Source organism: Eptatretus burgeri, chromosome 7, assembly GCF_056783735.1.
Source record: "Eptatretus burgeri isolate ZD-2024b chromosome 7, Ebu_testis_v1, whole genome shotgun sequence".
Lineage (NCBI taxonomy): Eukaryota > Metazoa > Chordata > Myxini > Myxiniformes > Myxinidae > Eptatretus > Eptatretus burgeri.
Genome location: NC_140967.1, coordinates 89,575,521 through 89,590,031, shown reverse-complemented (window position 1 = coordinate 89,590,031; position 14,511 = coordinate 89,575,521). Strand labels below are relative to the sequence as shown.

Sequence of the window (14,511 nt, the reverse complement as noted above, 5' to 3'; positions counted from 1 at the left end):
ATACCACCGTAAGTAGAAGAGGAAGAAGAAGCGTGCGTCTGATTGGATTATGCGGACGTTCAGTGAAGAAGGAAACCATTGGCTTCGCTCTACTTATTATGGCGGGAAAAGATTTTCACACAAATACTGTTGTTACATTTTTATGATTGATGGGGAAAACTCATTTAAAAAAAATGAAACTTGTTATCCAGTCGCATTTATATTTAGAATCCAAATATCACGATGATGGTGTTTAGTGATAGTTTTTTAGTCGAGTAAAAACATCCACTCGGTACTCGGAAGTTGTGCTCGTGTGGGGCGATCTGAAAGCGTGTGGTGGTTGTGGTGTTCATCGTCGGATGGATCCGGCAGCAGGAGAGCTGCTGGATCGGCTTCGTGCCGACTTTCCGTGCAGAGAAGGGCAACTGAAAACACTGCTCGGCTTGTTGGGCCAGGTAGGCTCACCTGCTCCTTTCTCGTATCTCGGAGGTCTCGGATTCCCAACGAATGGTCAAAACGCGGCCTTTACACACAAACAGGTTGTGTTGTATCCATCGATCACACTTGGCGAATGTATTATTTTACTTCACTTCAAACGCATATTGTTCGAAAGACACCATTGGATCTTTTACGCTCCGATCGTTGCAGGCTGGATAGCCGGCTTGACGTCCCTATGAAAGGATGACGCGAAACCTTATCGAGCAGTACTTTTATATGTGGAAATGTACCGTTCGCTGCCTCCCGCTCCCCCTCCTCTTCCTCCTTCCACCCACCCTGCCCCCTTCACCCTCTTGCCCCCCCCTCATCTCCTTCAACCCCTACCCTTCCTTACCTCATTCCTCCCTCCTCAACTTTCATCCCATACCCCCTTCCTTTGCTCCTGTCTCCCAAGTTTATTTCCTTCCTCTCCACACACTTCCCAACTTTCCTTTCTCTCTACTCGTTCTTCTCTTACCTTTTTGATATCGATTTTCAAATTAACCGCCCTCGCCTCCCCATGCATATGTATTAAATCAATGGTTTGCCTTTTAATGCAGCAAGTACCACGTCATGAAACATTTGTCTTTTGATTTATTTATTTACTTTTAGAGGAGTGGGGTGGGAGTTGGGGATTTGTTGTCCTTTTTACCCTGAACACGCGAAGCGAAAAGTGGGGTGAAGAATTTGGTTCACTTACTTCTGTCTGTTTGCCCGTCTGTCCTGTCTACAAACTTCAGTTTATGATCGAGGACCGTAACTTCAATTGAATAGTGCACTGTATTTTGAACACCAATCGGAAAACCAAGGTGAGCAGGACTTTGGCTCTGAATTCATCCCGATTGTGGATGCACAGAGAGGAGTGAGATTATTTTATTCTGTCTGCCTATCTTGGAGTAAAATAAAATTCAAAATTATTCCAAACAGAAAACTTACTGTTTTTAAAGATGCCATAATGGATACAAACAACAGGCACATAGAACTAATGTAACATGTTAAATATGATGGTGTAGAAAACGCTGCATCAACGAAGGTAAACTTCTGTAATTTTTTGTTTTAATGTTAATTTTATTTGAAATTAATCATATATTTGAACACTGTAGAACACACATTGCCTTTTAGCAATTTCAAAACCCTTCCGTTTAGCAGTACTTGGACAAAAAACAAAACCCTCTGTTTAACAATACTTGGACAAAAAACAAAACCCTCTGTTTAACAATACTTGGAAAAAAAACAAAACCCTTCCGTTTCACAATACTTGGACAAAAAAACAAAACCCTTCCGTTTAGCAATACTTGAACAAAAAACAAAACCCTCTGTTTAACAATACTTGGACAAAAAACAAAAAACCCTTCCGTTTAACAATACTTGAACAAAAAAACTAAATCCTTCCGTTTCACAATACTTGGACAAAAAACAAAACCCTTCCATTAAGCAATACTTGAAGAAAAAACAAAACCCTTCCGTTTAGCAATACTTGAAGAAAAGACAAAACCCTTCCGTTTAACAATACTTGAACAAAAAACAAGCCCTTCCATTAAGCAATACTTGAAGAAAAAAACAAAACCCTTCTGTTTAACAATACTTTGACAAAAAACTAAACCCTTCCATTTAACAATACTTGGACAAAAAACAAAACCCTTCCATTTAGCAACACTTGGACAAAAAAAACTAAACTCTCTGTTTAACAATACTTGGGCAAAAAACGACAAAACCCTTTTGTTTAACAATACTTGCATAAAAAACTAAACCCTTCCATTTAACAATACATGGACAAAAAATAAAACCCTTCCGTTTAACAATACTGGAACAAAAAACAAAGCCCTTCCATTCAGCAATACTTGAAGAAACAAACAAACAATACGTTGACAAAAAAAACTAAACCCTTCCATTTAACAATACTTAGAAAAAAAACAAAACCCTTCCGTTTAGCAACACTTGGACAAAAAAAACTAAACTCTCTGTTTAACAATACTTGGGCAAAAAACGACAAAACCCTTTTGTTTAACAATACTTGCATAAAAAACTAAACCCTTCCATTTAACAATACTTGGACAAAAAACAAAACCCTTCCATTTAGCAATACTTGAACAAAAAGCAAAACCCTTCCGTTCAGCAATACTTGAACAAAAAACAAAACCCTTCTGTTCAACAACACTTGGACAAGGAAAAAACCCTTCTGCTTAGCAGTGCTTGGACAAAAAACAAAATCCTCCGTTTTACAATACTTGGAAAAAAACAGAACCCTCTGTTTAACAGTACTTGGACAAACAACAAAACCCTCCGTTTAACAGTACGTTGACAAAAAAAACACTTCCGTTTCGCAGTGCTTGGACAAAAAACAAAACCCTCCTGTTTAGCAATACTTGGACAAAAACTAAACCCTCTGTTTAACAATCCTTGACCAAAAAAAACAAAACCCTTCTTTTTAACAAAACTTGGACAAAAAAACAAAACCCTTCCGTTTTGCAATAATTGGACAAAAACTAAACCCTCTGTTTAACAATCCTTGACCAAAAAAAACAAAACCCTTCTTTTTAACAAAACTTGGACAAAAAAACAAAACCCTTCCGTTTTGCAATAATTGGACAAAAACTAAACCCTCTGTTCAACAATACTTTGACAAAAAAATAAAACCCTTCTGTTTCACAATACTTGGACGAAAAACAAAACCCTTCTGTTTAACAACACTTGGACAAGGAAAAAAACCCTTCTGCTTAGCAGAGCTTGGACAAGAAACAAAACCCTGCGTTTAACAGTACTTGGACAAAAAAACTAAACCTGTCTTTCACAATAGTTGGACAAAAAGCAAAACCCTTCTGTTTAACAATACTTGGGCAAAAAACAAAACCCTTCTGTTTCGGCCTAAGTCACATTTGCTCTACGGCGAGGATACGGCGGCCGTATGCCCTCTGAATTGACAGAAAGGTGCGGCGGCCGCAGAGTTTCTGAGGTGGCCTCAGGGTGGCTTTACGCCATATGGCTATATTTTACAGGCCGTAAGGTTGCGGTGGAATTATAACGCGGAGTTATAACTTTTTTTCATTTCTACGTTCGCCGTAGCAATTCGACAAGCCGAAAAAAAAAAAAAAAAAAAAAACCTGGTTAAAAAAAAAAAAAAATTAACCCATTCGTTCCCGTCCGTCTGGCCGCATGTTCGCCTTAGGGCCCCCCTGCGGTCCCCCTACGGGCACCTTGCGTCTGCCTTGAAAATTCTATGGCCGCCGCAGGAACGCCCTAAGGTCACCGTGTGACATCAAATCAAAGACCGTACGGCAACCCCACGTTTTCGGGCTCCACAATTTATAAATACGCCGTGCAGCTCCCCGAAAACTAAAAACATATGTGACTGCTACATTGTGTGACCATGGAAATACTGCGGCCGCCGTATAATTGCTAGTAGCCGTAGATTTTGGAGTCCCCACGGCGGCCGTGGCAAATGTGACTTAGGCCTAAATATGCCGTGCGGCTCCCCGAAAAATAAAAACATATGTGACTGCCACATTGTGTGACCGTGGAAATACTGCGGCCGCTGTATAATTGCTAGTGGCCGTAGATTTTGGAGACCCCACGGCCGCCGTGGCAAATGTGACCGAGGCCTTAACAATACTTGGGCAAAATACAAAACCCTCTGTTTAACATTACTTGGCCACATAACTAAACCCTTCTGTTTGATAACACTTGGACAAAAAACAAAACCCTTCCGTTTAACATTACTTGGCCACATAACTAAACCCTTCTGTTTGATAACACTTGGACAAAAAACAAAACCCTTCTGTTTAACAATACTTGGCCACATAACTAAACCCTTCTGTTTGACAACACTTGGACAAAAAACAAAACTCTTCTGTTTAAGGCCCGGTCACACCTTGACGTTTTAGCCAGCGATGGCAACGTATGAAAATGTATCTAAAACGCTGGCTTACGTTGAACTTTTGATGTTTTTTTTTTTAAAGATTCGGACGTATTCATAGCGACTTGGTCTTATGTATAACGCATTGGTAACGGACACAGAACGTTTCGTTGTGTTATAGATAACTTATACCAACGAATGCTGAACCTGTTGTCGGCCTACACAACCGATGCCCAACGATAGTCGAACTTAGGCATAGCGCGTTGCATGCATCGCCGACGATGTCGTGACGTAGCCTATTAAAAGGCTGACGCACAACGATTCGAATCATAACTGCTGTAGAAATGGAAGTGTCAACATCACGGTCACACCTTGGCGATCTTGCCAGCGTATGCCGACCTAAGAAAAATGTGTCTAAAACGTTGGGGCACGTCAAATACGGTACGAGTAAGTTTGGTATACGTGAGTAGAACGCTAAAGTACGCTATCATACGTCGTAGTAAGTAGAGTACGTCAAGAAATTTTAAACATGTTCAAAATTTTACGACGTACTCGGCGTATGACACACGTTCCACATGCGATGGGGATAGGTTGTACACACGATATGTGGACGCTTACACACGTCTACAAAAGCTACTTATAAGCTACTCATAAGTCGAAACACGTCGCGGTAATGTCTTTTTACGTGAAACTTATTTCTAACTTATGTTTGACGTGCTTTGAGCCAATTCTTTACGTAGTCCCAACACACATCGACGTATGTAGACGTATTCCAATGACGTCTTCCGGTCGACAAAAAAAAAAAAATGAACGTGTTTCTAGCTTACAACTGCCTTATAAAGACGTGTTCCCAGTGGTTTTGGGAATTGGTTTATAAAAATGCTACTCATAAAAGGGAACCCAACAGTGTTTTCGAGTCCTTTTTGAGTCGATGTCCATGTCAGCAGTAACAGTATCAGTATCAGTATTAGTATTAGTATTAGTAGTAGTTTGTTCATGTTGGCAGTAGTAGGTGAGTGTGAGGGGGAGGGTGTGGGTTATGATGGATCGTCCTTGCGTTTAACGATTTAACGATTTAAATGATAAACTCAACGATTTAAATGGCTGCATCTCCACTATTGAAAGTAGACGCTTGCGCTCAACAATTTGATTTTTTTTTACACTCAACGACTTTTAAACGGTACCACTCAGCTATTTTAATTGTTTACAATGAACGATTTAAATTGCTGTCACTCGCCTTTGTTTTTTGACGCTGGCGCTTGGAAATTTTAATCGTTTCTATTGAACGTGCTAAATCGCTCAAACCCCACTATTGAAAGTAGACGCTTGCGCTCAACAATTGGATTTTTTTTACACTCAACGACTTTTAAACGGTATCACTCAGCTATTTTCATTGTTTACAATGAACGATTTAAATTGCTGTCACTCGCCTTTGTTTTTTGACGCTGGGGTTTGGAAATTTGAAGCGTTTATTCTGAACGTGTTAAAACGCTCAAACTCGACTATTTTAAATAGACGCTGCCGATGGACAATTGGAATCATAGCCAAGCTCGACATCGAAGTGTGAACATCCTCGTCATGCCGAAGAAAAGTTTGAAGAATGCTGCAAATAAGTGTCCTGGCCGTGGCCGTGGACGCTGACGCAAGGACGATCCATTATACCGACGTCTTTCAGCCTATGAGTAACTTAAAAGTAACGTCTGTCGATGTGTGGCAACGATCGCGTAACGTGCCAACAACACGTTAATCATAGGTTAGAAATAAGTTTCGGGTACGCTAAACATTACCTCGGCGTGTCTCAACTTATGATTAACTTACAAGTAGCATGTGCTGACGTCTGTCAACGATCGCAGACCGTGCATACAACTTGTGGCCAGCGTAGCGGAACGTGTGAGTCATACGCCGGCATACGTCGTGAAATTTCAAGCATGAAAAAATTTGAGGACAACCAAAAAGTACAACGTTTAAAGCCAACGTACAACGACGTATGGCAGTGTTTTTCAGCGTGCTCTCAATGTTATCAAAACTTACCCATAACGTATTCAACGTGTGCCAGCGTTTTAGAAAAAAAATTCAAAAATCGGCATACGTTGGCTAAAACGTCAATGTGTGACCGGGCCTTTAACAACACTTGGACAAAAATCAAAAACTGGAATTTTACATCATCTCGACCAATGAAATTTGCAGCTCATAGGCTCAACCCATGTGCTTGTTTCTTAAGATAGCGTGAGGTAATGTGTTCTAAACTCTCCAGTTTGCCCTGTGATTGGATGACAAAGTTCACACATCTTCCATACGGTTGTGTGGAGACATTTTGTCGTTTTGATGAATTCCTTCACCAATTACCTTAAATTGTTAATAAATACTGGACTTGCAAAAGGTTGACAGCAAGCTGACATAGGAGTATGCATGTGTCTACAGTTCGTATCTCCACATAAGCATCCTTCCTTAAGGGTAACTTCCTCTCTTGTTTATCTTTCTTTTCCTTCCTTGGTTTTGACTCATCTTTGTTTTTATGCTGATTGGGTCAGAAATTAACCAAGACCGCATTTTGTTGCACTCATGAGACTCTCACTTTCTCATATTGCAGGCAAATCATTGTTGCTTTCACTCCTTATTCATCTATGGACATCCAGCAACCGGGAAAACAACCGTCACTTTGGCGATTCTGCAAGCATTGCAGGTGCACCATATTTCTGCTGTTCGCCATTTATTTGGCCATCGTTTCAATCAGAACACACAGGGCAGTATAGAAATTCGCGCTGTTATGTTGCTGATGCAACATAGATAACATTGTCCAATCGGCGTCGTCGTTGTCGTTGTCGCCGTCATCATGTACCAGGCCCTATGCTGATGCCCTATGCAGAGCCAAAACAGTTACCAGGCGACAATCCTGGTCGGGTCGCTACTCACACTCGGGAAGTCTTCCCTACTCCACAAAAAAGACACCGTAGGATCTTTATCATCCACCAACTAATACCGGCAGATATGATGCCCAGTTTAACATCCATCTAAGAGACGGCACACACATTGATGAATCACCCTGCCTGTGAAACACCGGGATGACAGTTTATAGTTGTGTCGGGATTTGAACCCAAGTTAGATGGCTTCAAAATGAGCGTGAGTAACTCGAGGCCCATCTTCTAATACCTCACATGATGGTACACATGTGAAAGAGGGCTCTTTGTTAGTTTGATCAACGATATCACAATTTACTATTAACAAGTTTTCTCACCACTGAAGAAACTTCGGTCATGAGGACCAGTTCAAATAGTCTGCTGTAGTCAAGTAGGTAAGAAATGCAGGTACCAGGTATGATTTATTTCTTCTACCTGCCATTCATTTGGCCATAGTTTGAATCAGAGCAGGCTGGGTAGGATAGAAAGTCATTCCCTAATACCGACAAAGTTCTCTCCAGCCTCAACCCTGCATCTATGATGGGCCCTGATGACATCACTACCCATGTTCTCAAATCTTGCTTCGCTGCTTTTGCTTGTACTCTGCATGTTTGAGCCTGCACTTCTTTGGCTGCTCCTGTCTGCTTGGAAGTCAGCTAACACCAATCGCTGACGTTCACAAGAAGGTTTCGAAAATAGATTTTATCATCTCCAGACTAGTAATATCAAGTAACAAGCTAATTAGGATACTCCACATGTCCCTAGCATTTGGTCTTTATTCTACTGGTGAAAAGTTCCTCCAATATATATTTTTAACCTGGGCACCTCTTTTGGGGCACATCTTTTCTAACGTGTTGTGCTCCAGTAGTGCTTACAGTGTTGTTCATTTGGTGTATCTTAGCCATACGGACACTTCACATCACACTGAAATTAAGTGTGTGTGTGTGTGTGTGTGTGTGTGTGTGTGTGTGTGTGTGTGTGTGTGTGTGTGTGTGTGTGTGTGTGTGTGTGTGTGTGTGTGTGTGTGTGTGTGTGTGTTTTATATGCAGATCCCACATGTATTTCTGAATTGTGTGGAATGCTTTACTCCACGACTGCTTTTTGAGCACATTCTGGCCTCGATGTCCTCCTTGGGTGAACACGGATCCACAACTGAAAACTTGCCACGCTGCGACAACCTCTCCGAATTTTCTCGAATGTTGCACCAAAAGCTACAGCAATTACAACTTCATGAAAGTAACGTTTACATCGTGAGTTTGTTAATTCCTTTGTTAATGAGAATGCATTGGGGTTCGAGTGGGAAGTGGGAGGGGTGGAGGGTGACTAAATCCTGAAAATTTAATACAGAAAAGAAAATCAGGAATGACGATAGGAGACGGAAAGACGGGTTGGACAATTTTGGAGTACAGTACTGGGGAAAGAAGATTTGGGAGGAGTGTGCATATGGCAGGGAAGGGACACAACAGAGCCATCGTGGGGGAGTGGGCCCAAAGTTTCTGCCATACTTGCAAATGTAAAAAACAGGTGGACCAGAAGGTAAAATTCTTATTGCCTTTTTAGCGGTTCAATCCATTGACGTCCATCTCGGCATCACAGGTGTTGGACAAAGCAGAGTATCTGAAGAATTTGGACTTCAAGATCCTGGCAGTTTTCACAAGATTGCAAGAGCTGGTATGACCACACTTGTCAATGGTCTTTTGTCATGTCAAAATATGAGTTTTGTACATGTATTGCATTAGTATGTGCATGAGAGGGCACCAATGTATTTTTTTATTTTTTTATTTTTGAATGGCACGGACTTTTGGAGAAAATGGACAAATCTATGTCGGAGATTGGTTTGAACCATGGTTCAAAGCCTCATGAGGCAAGTGCTCAGATTGGAAAGCCAAACTGGTTGGCCATGCTTGTACTGCTATTCTAAAACTTTGTTGCATGTTGTACTTGTATCTTTCTCTGGATTCCAGACAAATTGCCGTGTTGCTGCTGTTCTCATCAGTGAGCTTGTCTGGGCGACGTTTTACTCTGGCACCGGCTGCATTGAACCCCTGATGCTTCATTTTCCCCAATATAATAAAGGTCTGTTTGTACTAATTACCCCTCTTGCGTAGCACAAAGCGGGTTTAAGCAATTCATTTATTCTCTTTGTGAGTCTTCAATCGAGGAACTGCTTAATCCCAAATGAATGTTGTATTTTTAACACCGTAGAACACAAATCGCCTTGTTTGGCACTTCCAAGAACCTCCAGTTTTACTTTAGCAAAATTGTACACTCTCTCGAACAATCAAATTTTCAAATTGCACTCTCAGGGCGGTGGTGCTTTGAGATTCTTCTTCCTTTTCGTCTTCCAATATACTGTTTCCAATGAAGTCCCATGTCCTTTTTCTCAAGACTGCGGGGGGGTAAGGTGTTCTAGGAACCGTCGAGTTGCCTTTTGTCTATTGGAGCAAAATACGATGCAACAAAAACTGTTTGTAAAAGCCACATCACTGCAGTGTCACTCACTTTGTTTTGTTGTGTGTGTATGTTCACACATCACTTTTTATGTTAAAACCACAAAATGTGAAAAGCTATTTCGCAGTAGTTGTAAAAATGTATTTTTAAGTGTTCCAAGGCTTATGATGTATTGTTGTGTGGACAGCAACCTTTACGGACAGGAAGCCAACGCACCTAAGTTACCATCGCATGCTCAGAGCCCAGTAGACTGAAAGATGCCCGAGCTAGCACTGTTTCTCACCAGTCAGCGTTGAACGATTGCTACAAGTTTAATCCTCTGGGTATTCAAAATTAATCTGATTGCTTGCGTGCCAAAGTGGTGGCAACTCAAGGCAAGCCTTTCCTTAAGATATAAATATATAATTTATTTCACAGGACACGGTACAAGAACAAATCCTGAAAGACAAAATTACAAGACAATAACCCATCTTCACATTAGCCATCACAAACACTCAAGTACTCAAACAAGATCAGGGCAGTGCAGAGAAGAAGGCAGGCAGTTGGTGCACGAAGCTGGAGGAGAGCGCTTGGGATATGATGCTGGAGCAGAATGGAGCAGGAGGACACAGATGTTGCTGTCTTGTCTCGACCAGGGCAAGAGCGGGAGCCAGACAGCAACCAGATAGTTTCCTGTTTGTGCCTGGATATACTTTGCCTCTCCCTGCCGCAAACTGCAAGACTCTGCCTCTCAAGGACCAGCAATCAGCTCACAAGGGTCTTCACCCCCATGGCTTTGACGCCGGGGCTTCTACCAATCCAACTCCAAGTGTTCCACCAATCGGACCCCAGGGGTACCAGCAATAGTAGTTCTGAGGCCTCGTTTCTCCCAGCCCTGCTAAATCTACCAATCCCAATCTGAGACCCTCAAGAATCCCCACTCTGAGGCCTCCAACCTGAAAACATTCACCAATCCCAGCCTCAGCAAAGAACAAATCCATGCCTCTCATGAGCTGAGGGTTATCTCTCTGATGGTGAAATTAACATGACGTGTTTCCCCTAGCCTGCATGGTCCCACCTGGTTTTACAGAGGAGAACAATAGACAGGACCCATTAAGAAAGCTATCTCGACAAGGACAATCTCGCATCTCTCCAACAGACTCTTTACCTTAAACACATAATACAGGGAAGAAATTATTGAGCTGCACAAACAGATGGGGCCGAATTTCCGAAAGGCATTTAAGAGCTAGACATATGTAGAATCGCTAATCATGCGATGATCACCCATTCAAAGTTAGTTGCCAATCGCTGAAGAGTGATTATCTAATGCACAATCAAAACCTAATCAAAAGCATTTAAATAACAAAACTTTGATATGCCAGCGAGGGCATGTTTAACAGTGCGTTTAAAGCCTTTGAAGCAAGCATGAGAAAAAAATTGAATAGTTAAAACGACAGGGGTACTTTCATTTACTTCCTGGCAGTTTTAAGTTAACTTTAGAATCACTATAGGTTATGCTATTGTGGTTATGTACTGCAGTCAGAATTGTCATTAACTTAAGTGATTACAGTTCTAATTACAGTAGTCTGCAGAAAATTACTCTTTAATACTAAGGTTAAAACTATAGCAAAGGGACGTATAAGAATTGCATCCTTACTATAATTCACAGACCGGTGTTTGTGTGTCTGTTTGTTTGTTTGTCGCGCTACTGCTCCTACAGTTCTGAGCCAATTCCATCCAGACTTACTACATAGGATCAGCATGGCCTCAATTGATATATATATATATATATATATATATATATATATATATATATATATATATATATATATATATATATATATGTTTTTATATTTGCCAGTTGTCTTGGGGAGTGAGGGGGAGGGAGGTTGGGGTTGGGGGGGGGGAGGTGAACGCAAATTCTCGATGTAAATGTGTATCGTGTAGCGTCTCCTATAGTTGGGGAGGTTATTACAAGTCTCCACCATTTACAGTACAGTATTCCCGACTCCAGTCCCCACGTTTTCCGATGATGTGAAGCGTTTTGAATTATAAGCAGTAGGTATGCTTTTGCTTCATGCACGTAACCAGGGTTATTTATTTTTTCACCTATACAGAGCTGTCAGTTGCCTATACACCACCCAAATAAAAGTGTGCGTCAGAAGAACATGTTGCATGCTTGGAACAAGATTGTCCGTAGGGTGCGGGTACTCTGCGAGTCACTTATAATTGGTAGTTTACATGGGACGTTGAATATGAATGCATTAGGAATGTTTGAAGTGGCTCAAGAGGATAGCAATAGGACATTTTGCCGACGTGTATTGAGAATCTTTGAGGATAGATGCAATGAAGAAGTTTGACAATATCAAATTTGTCCGGCATTAGACTCTTGAAGGAATCATTTTGTTGGCGACTGAATCGAGTGTAAGATGACCTGTATCAACCTCCGATGAGGAGCAATGCACTGAATCGCCTCCAATAATTGACCATGGTGCTGCGATTCTGTGCTAGTGCATCATATCAATTGGATGTTGGAAATACAGTGGGGAGAACAAGTATTTGATACACTGCCGATTTTGCAGGTTTTCCCACTTACAAAGCACGTAGAGGTCTGTAATTTTTATCATAGGTACACTTCAACTGTGAAAGACGGAATCTAAAACAAAAATCCTGAAATCACATTGTATGATTTTTAAATAATTTAATTTGCATTTTATTGCATGAAATAAGTATTTGATCACCTACCAACCAGTAAGAATTCCGGCTCTCACAGACCTGTTAGTTTTGTCTTTAAGAAACCCTCCCATTCTCCACTCATTACCTGTATTAACTGCACCTGTTTGAACTCGTTATCTGCATAAAAGACAGTTGTCCAAACTCAATCAATCAGACTCCAACCTCTCCACAATGGGCAAGACCAGAGAGCTGTCTAAGGACATCAGGGACAAAATTGTAGACGTGCACAAGGCTGGGATGGGTTACAGGACAATAGGCAAGCAGCTTGGTGAGAAGGCAACAACTGTTGGCATAATTATTAGAAAATGGAAGAAGTTCAAGATAACAGTCAATCTCCCTCGGTCTGGGGCTCCATGCAAGATCTCACCTCATGGAGCCTCAATGATCATGAGAAAGGTGAGGGATCAGCCCAGAACTACACAGCAGGACCTGGTCAATGACCTGAAGAGAGCTGGAACCACAGTATCAAAGAAAACAATAAGTAACACACTACGCCGTCATGGATTAAAATCCTACAGCGCACGCAAGGTCCCTCTGCTCAAGCCAGCGCATGTCCAGGCCTGTCTGAAGTTTGCCAATGACCATCTGGATGATCCAGAGGAGGAATGGGAGAAGGTCATGTGGTCTGATGAGACCAAAATAGAGCTTTTTGGTTTAAACTCCACTCGCCGTGTTTGGAGGAAGAAGAAGGATGAGTACAACCCCAAGAACACCCTCCCAACCATGAAGCATGGAGGTGGAAACATCATTATTTGGGGATGCTTTTCTGCAAAGGGGACAGGGCGACTGCACCGTATTGAGGGGAGGATGGATGGGGCCATGTATCGCGAGATCTTGGCCAACAACCTCCTTCCCTCAACAAGAGCATTGAAGATGGGGCGTGGCTGGGTCTTCCAGCATGACAACGACCCGAAACATACAGCCAGGGCAACGAAGGAGTGGCTCCGTAAGAAGCATTTCAAGGTCCTGGAGTGGCCTAGCCAGTCTCCAGACCTGAACCCAATAGAAAATCTTTGGAGGGAGCTGAAAGTCTTTCTTTCCCAGCGAAAGCCCCAAAACCTGAAGGATCTGGAGAAGATCTGTATGGAGGAGTGGGCCAAAATCCCTGCTGCAGTCTGTGCAAACCTGGTTAAGAACTACAGGAAACGTCTGATCTCTGTAATTGCAAACAAAGGTTTCTGTACCAAATATTAAGTTCTGTTTTTCTGATGTATCAAATACTTATTTCATGCAATAAAATACAAATTAATTATTTTAAAATCATACAATGTGATTTTCAGGATTTTTGTTTTCGATTCCGTCTTTCACAGTTGAAGTGTACCTATGATAAAAATTACAGACCTCTACGTGCTTTGTAAGTGGGAAAACCTGCAAAATCGGCAGTGTATCAAATACTTGTTCTCCCCACTGTATGTGCAGTGTTTCACAGGCTAAGTGGCTGTTTAGATGCACACAACTAAATGGCTGTTTATCTCCATTCGTAATTAGACGGGTGATTATCTGGGTGCGTACAACAATGTTTTTGACAGCGTTTAAGGGTTAGGCGTGTGTAAAGGCGCTGTCACACCTTGACGTTTTAGCCAGCAATGGCAACGTATAAAAATGTATGTAAAACGTTAGTGCATGCTGAAGTTTTGAGTTTTTTTTTATAGTTTTGGTCGTATTCATAACGTGTTGGTCGTATGCATAACATATGAGTAACGGGCACAGAATGTTTCGTTGTCTTCTCGATAACTTATACCAACAAATGCTTAGCCTGTTGTCGGCGTTCACAACCTATGCCCAACGATAGTTTAACTTAGGCATAGCGCGCTGCATGTATCGTCGACGAACTCGTGGCGTTCTCTGTTAAAAACCTGCCGCTCGCCGATTTAAATCATAACGACCTGAAAATTGGAAGTGTCAACATCGTCGTCACATCTTGACGATTTAGCCAGCGTATGCCGACCTATGAAAAATGTGTCTAAAACGCTGGCACACGTCGAATACGGTATGGGTAAGTTGTGTATACGTTAGGAGCACGCTGAAAAACAATGAAGTACGCTGTCATATTCCGTGGTACGTCTAGTGCGTCGTGAAATTTCAAGCATGCTGAAAATTTTACGACGTACTCGACGTATGGCTCACAAGTTCCGCATA

The 14,511-nt window shown here is 41.7% G+C and overlaps 1 protein-coding gene across 4 annotated transcripts in view; it reads left to right on the top strand.

The window, feature by feature from the left end:
* ORC5 (origin recognition complex subunit 5) overlaps window positions 1-14,511 on the top strand; it is a 41,634-nt gene that overhangs the window by 3,871 nt on the left and 23,252 nt on the right. The window contains exons 1-5 of one of the 4 annotated variants that reach the window (XM_085890393.1): window positions 8-434; window positions 6,900-6,992; window positions 8,256-8,456; window positions 8,767-8,877; window positions 9,171-9,282. In XM_085890393.1, the coding sequence (XP_085746519.1) occupies window positions 339-434; window positions 6,900-6,992; window positions 8,256-8,456; window positions 8,767-8,877; window positions 9,171-9,282 (613 nt within the window). In that variant the 5' untranslated portion in view covers window positions 8-338. Of the gene's footprint in view, window positions 1-7; window positions 435-6,899; window positions 6,993-8,255; window positions 8,457-8,766; window positions 8,878-9,170; window positions 9,283-14,511 lie in introns of those variants that run through there. The other 3 variants (XM_085890390.1, XM_085890391.1, XM_085890392.1) reach the window with 3 other exon arrangements.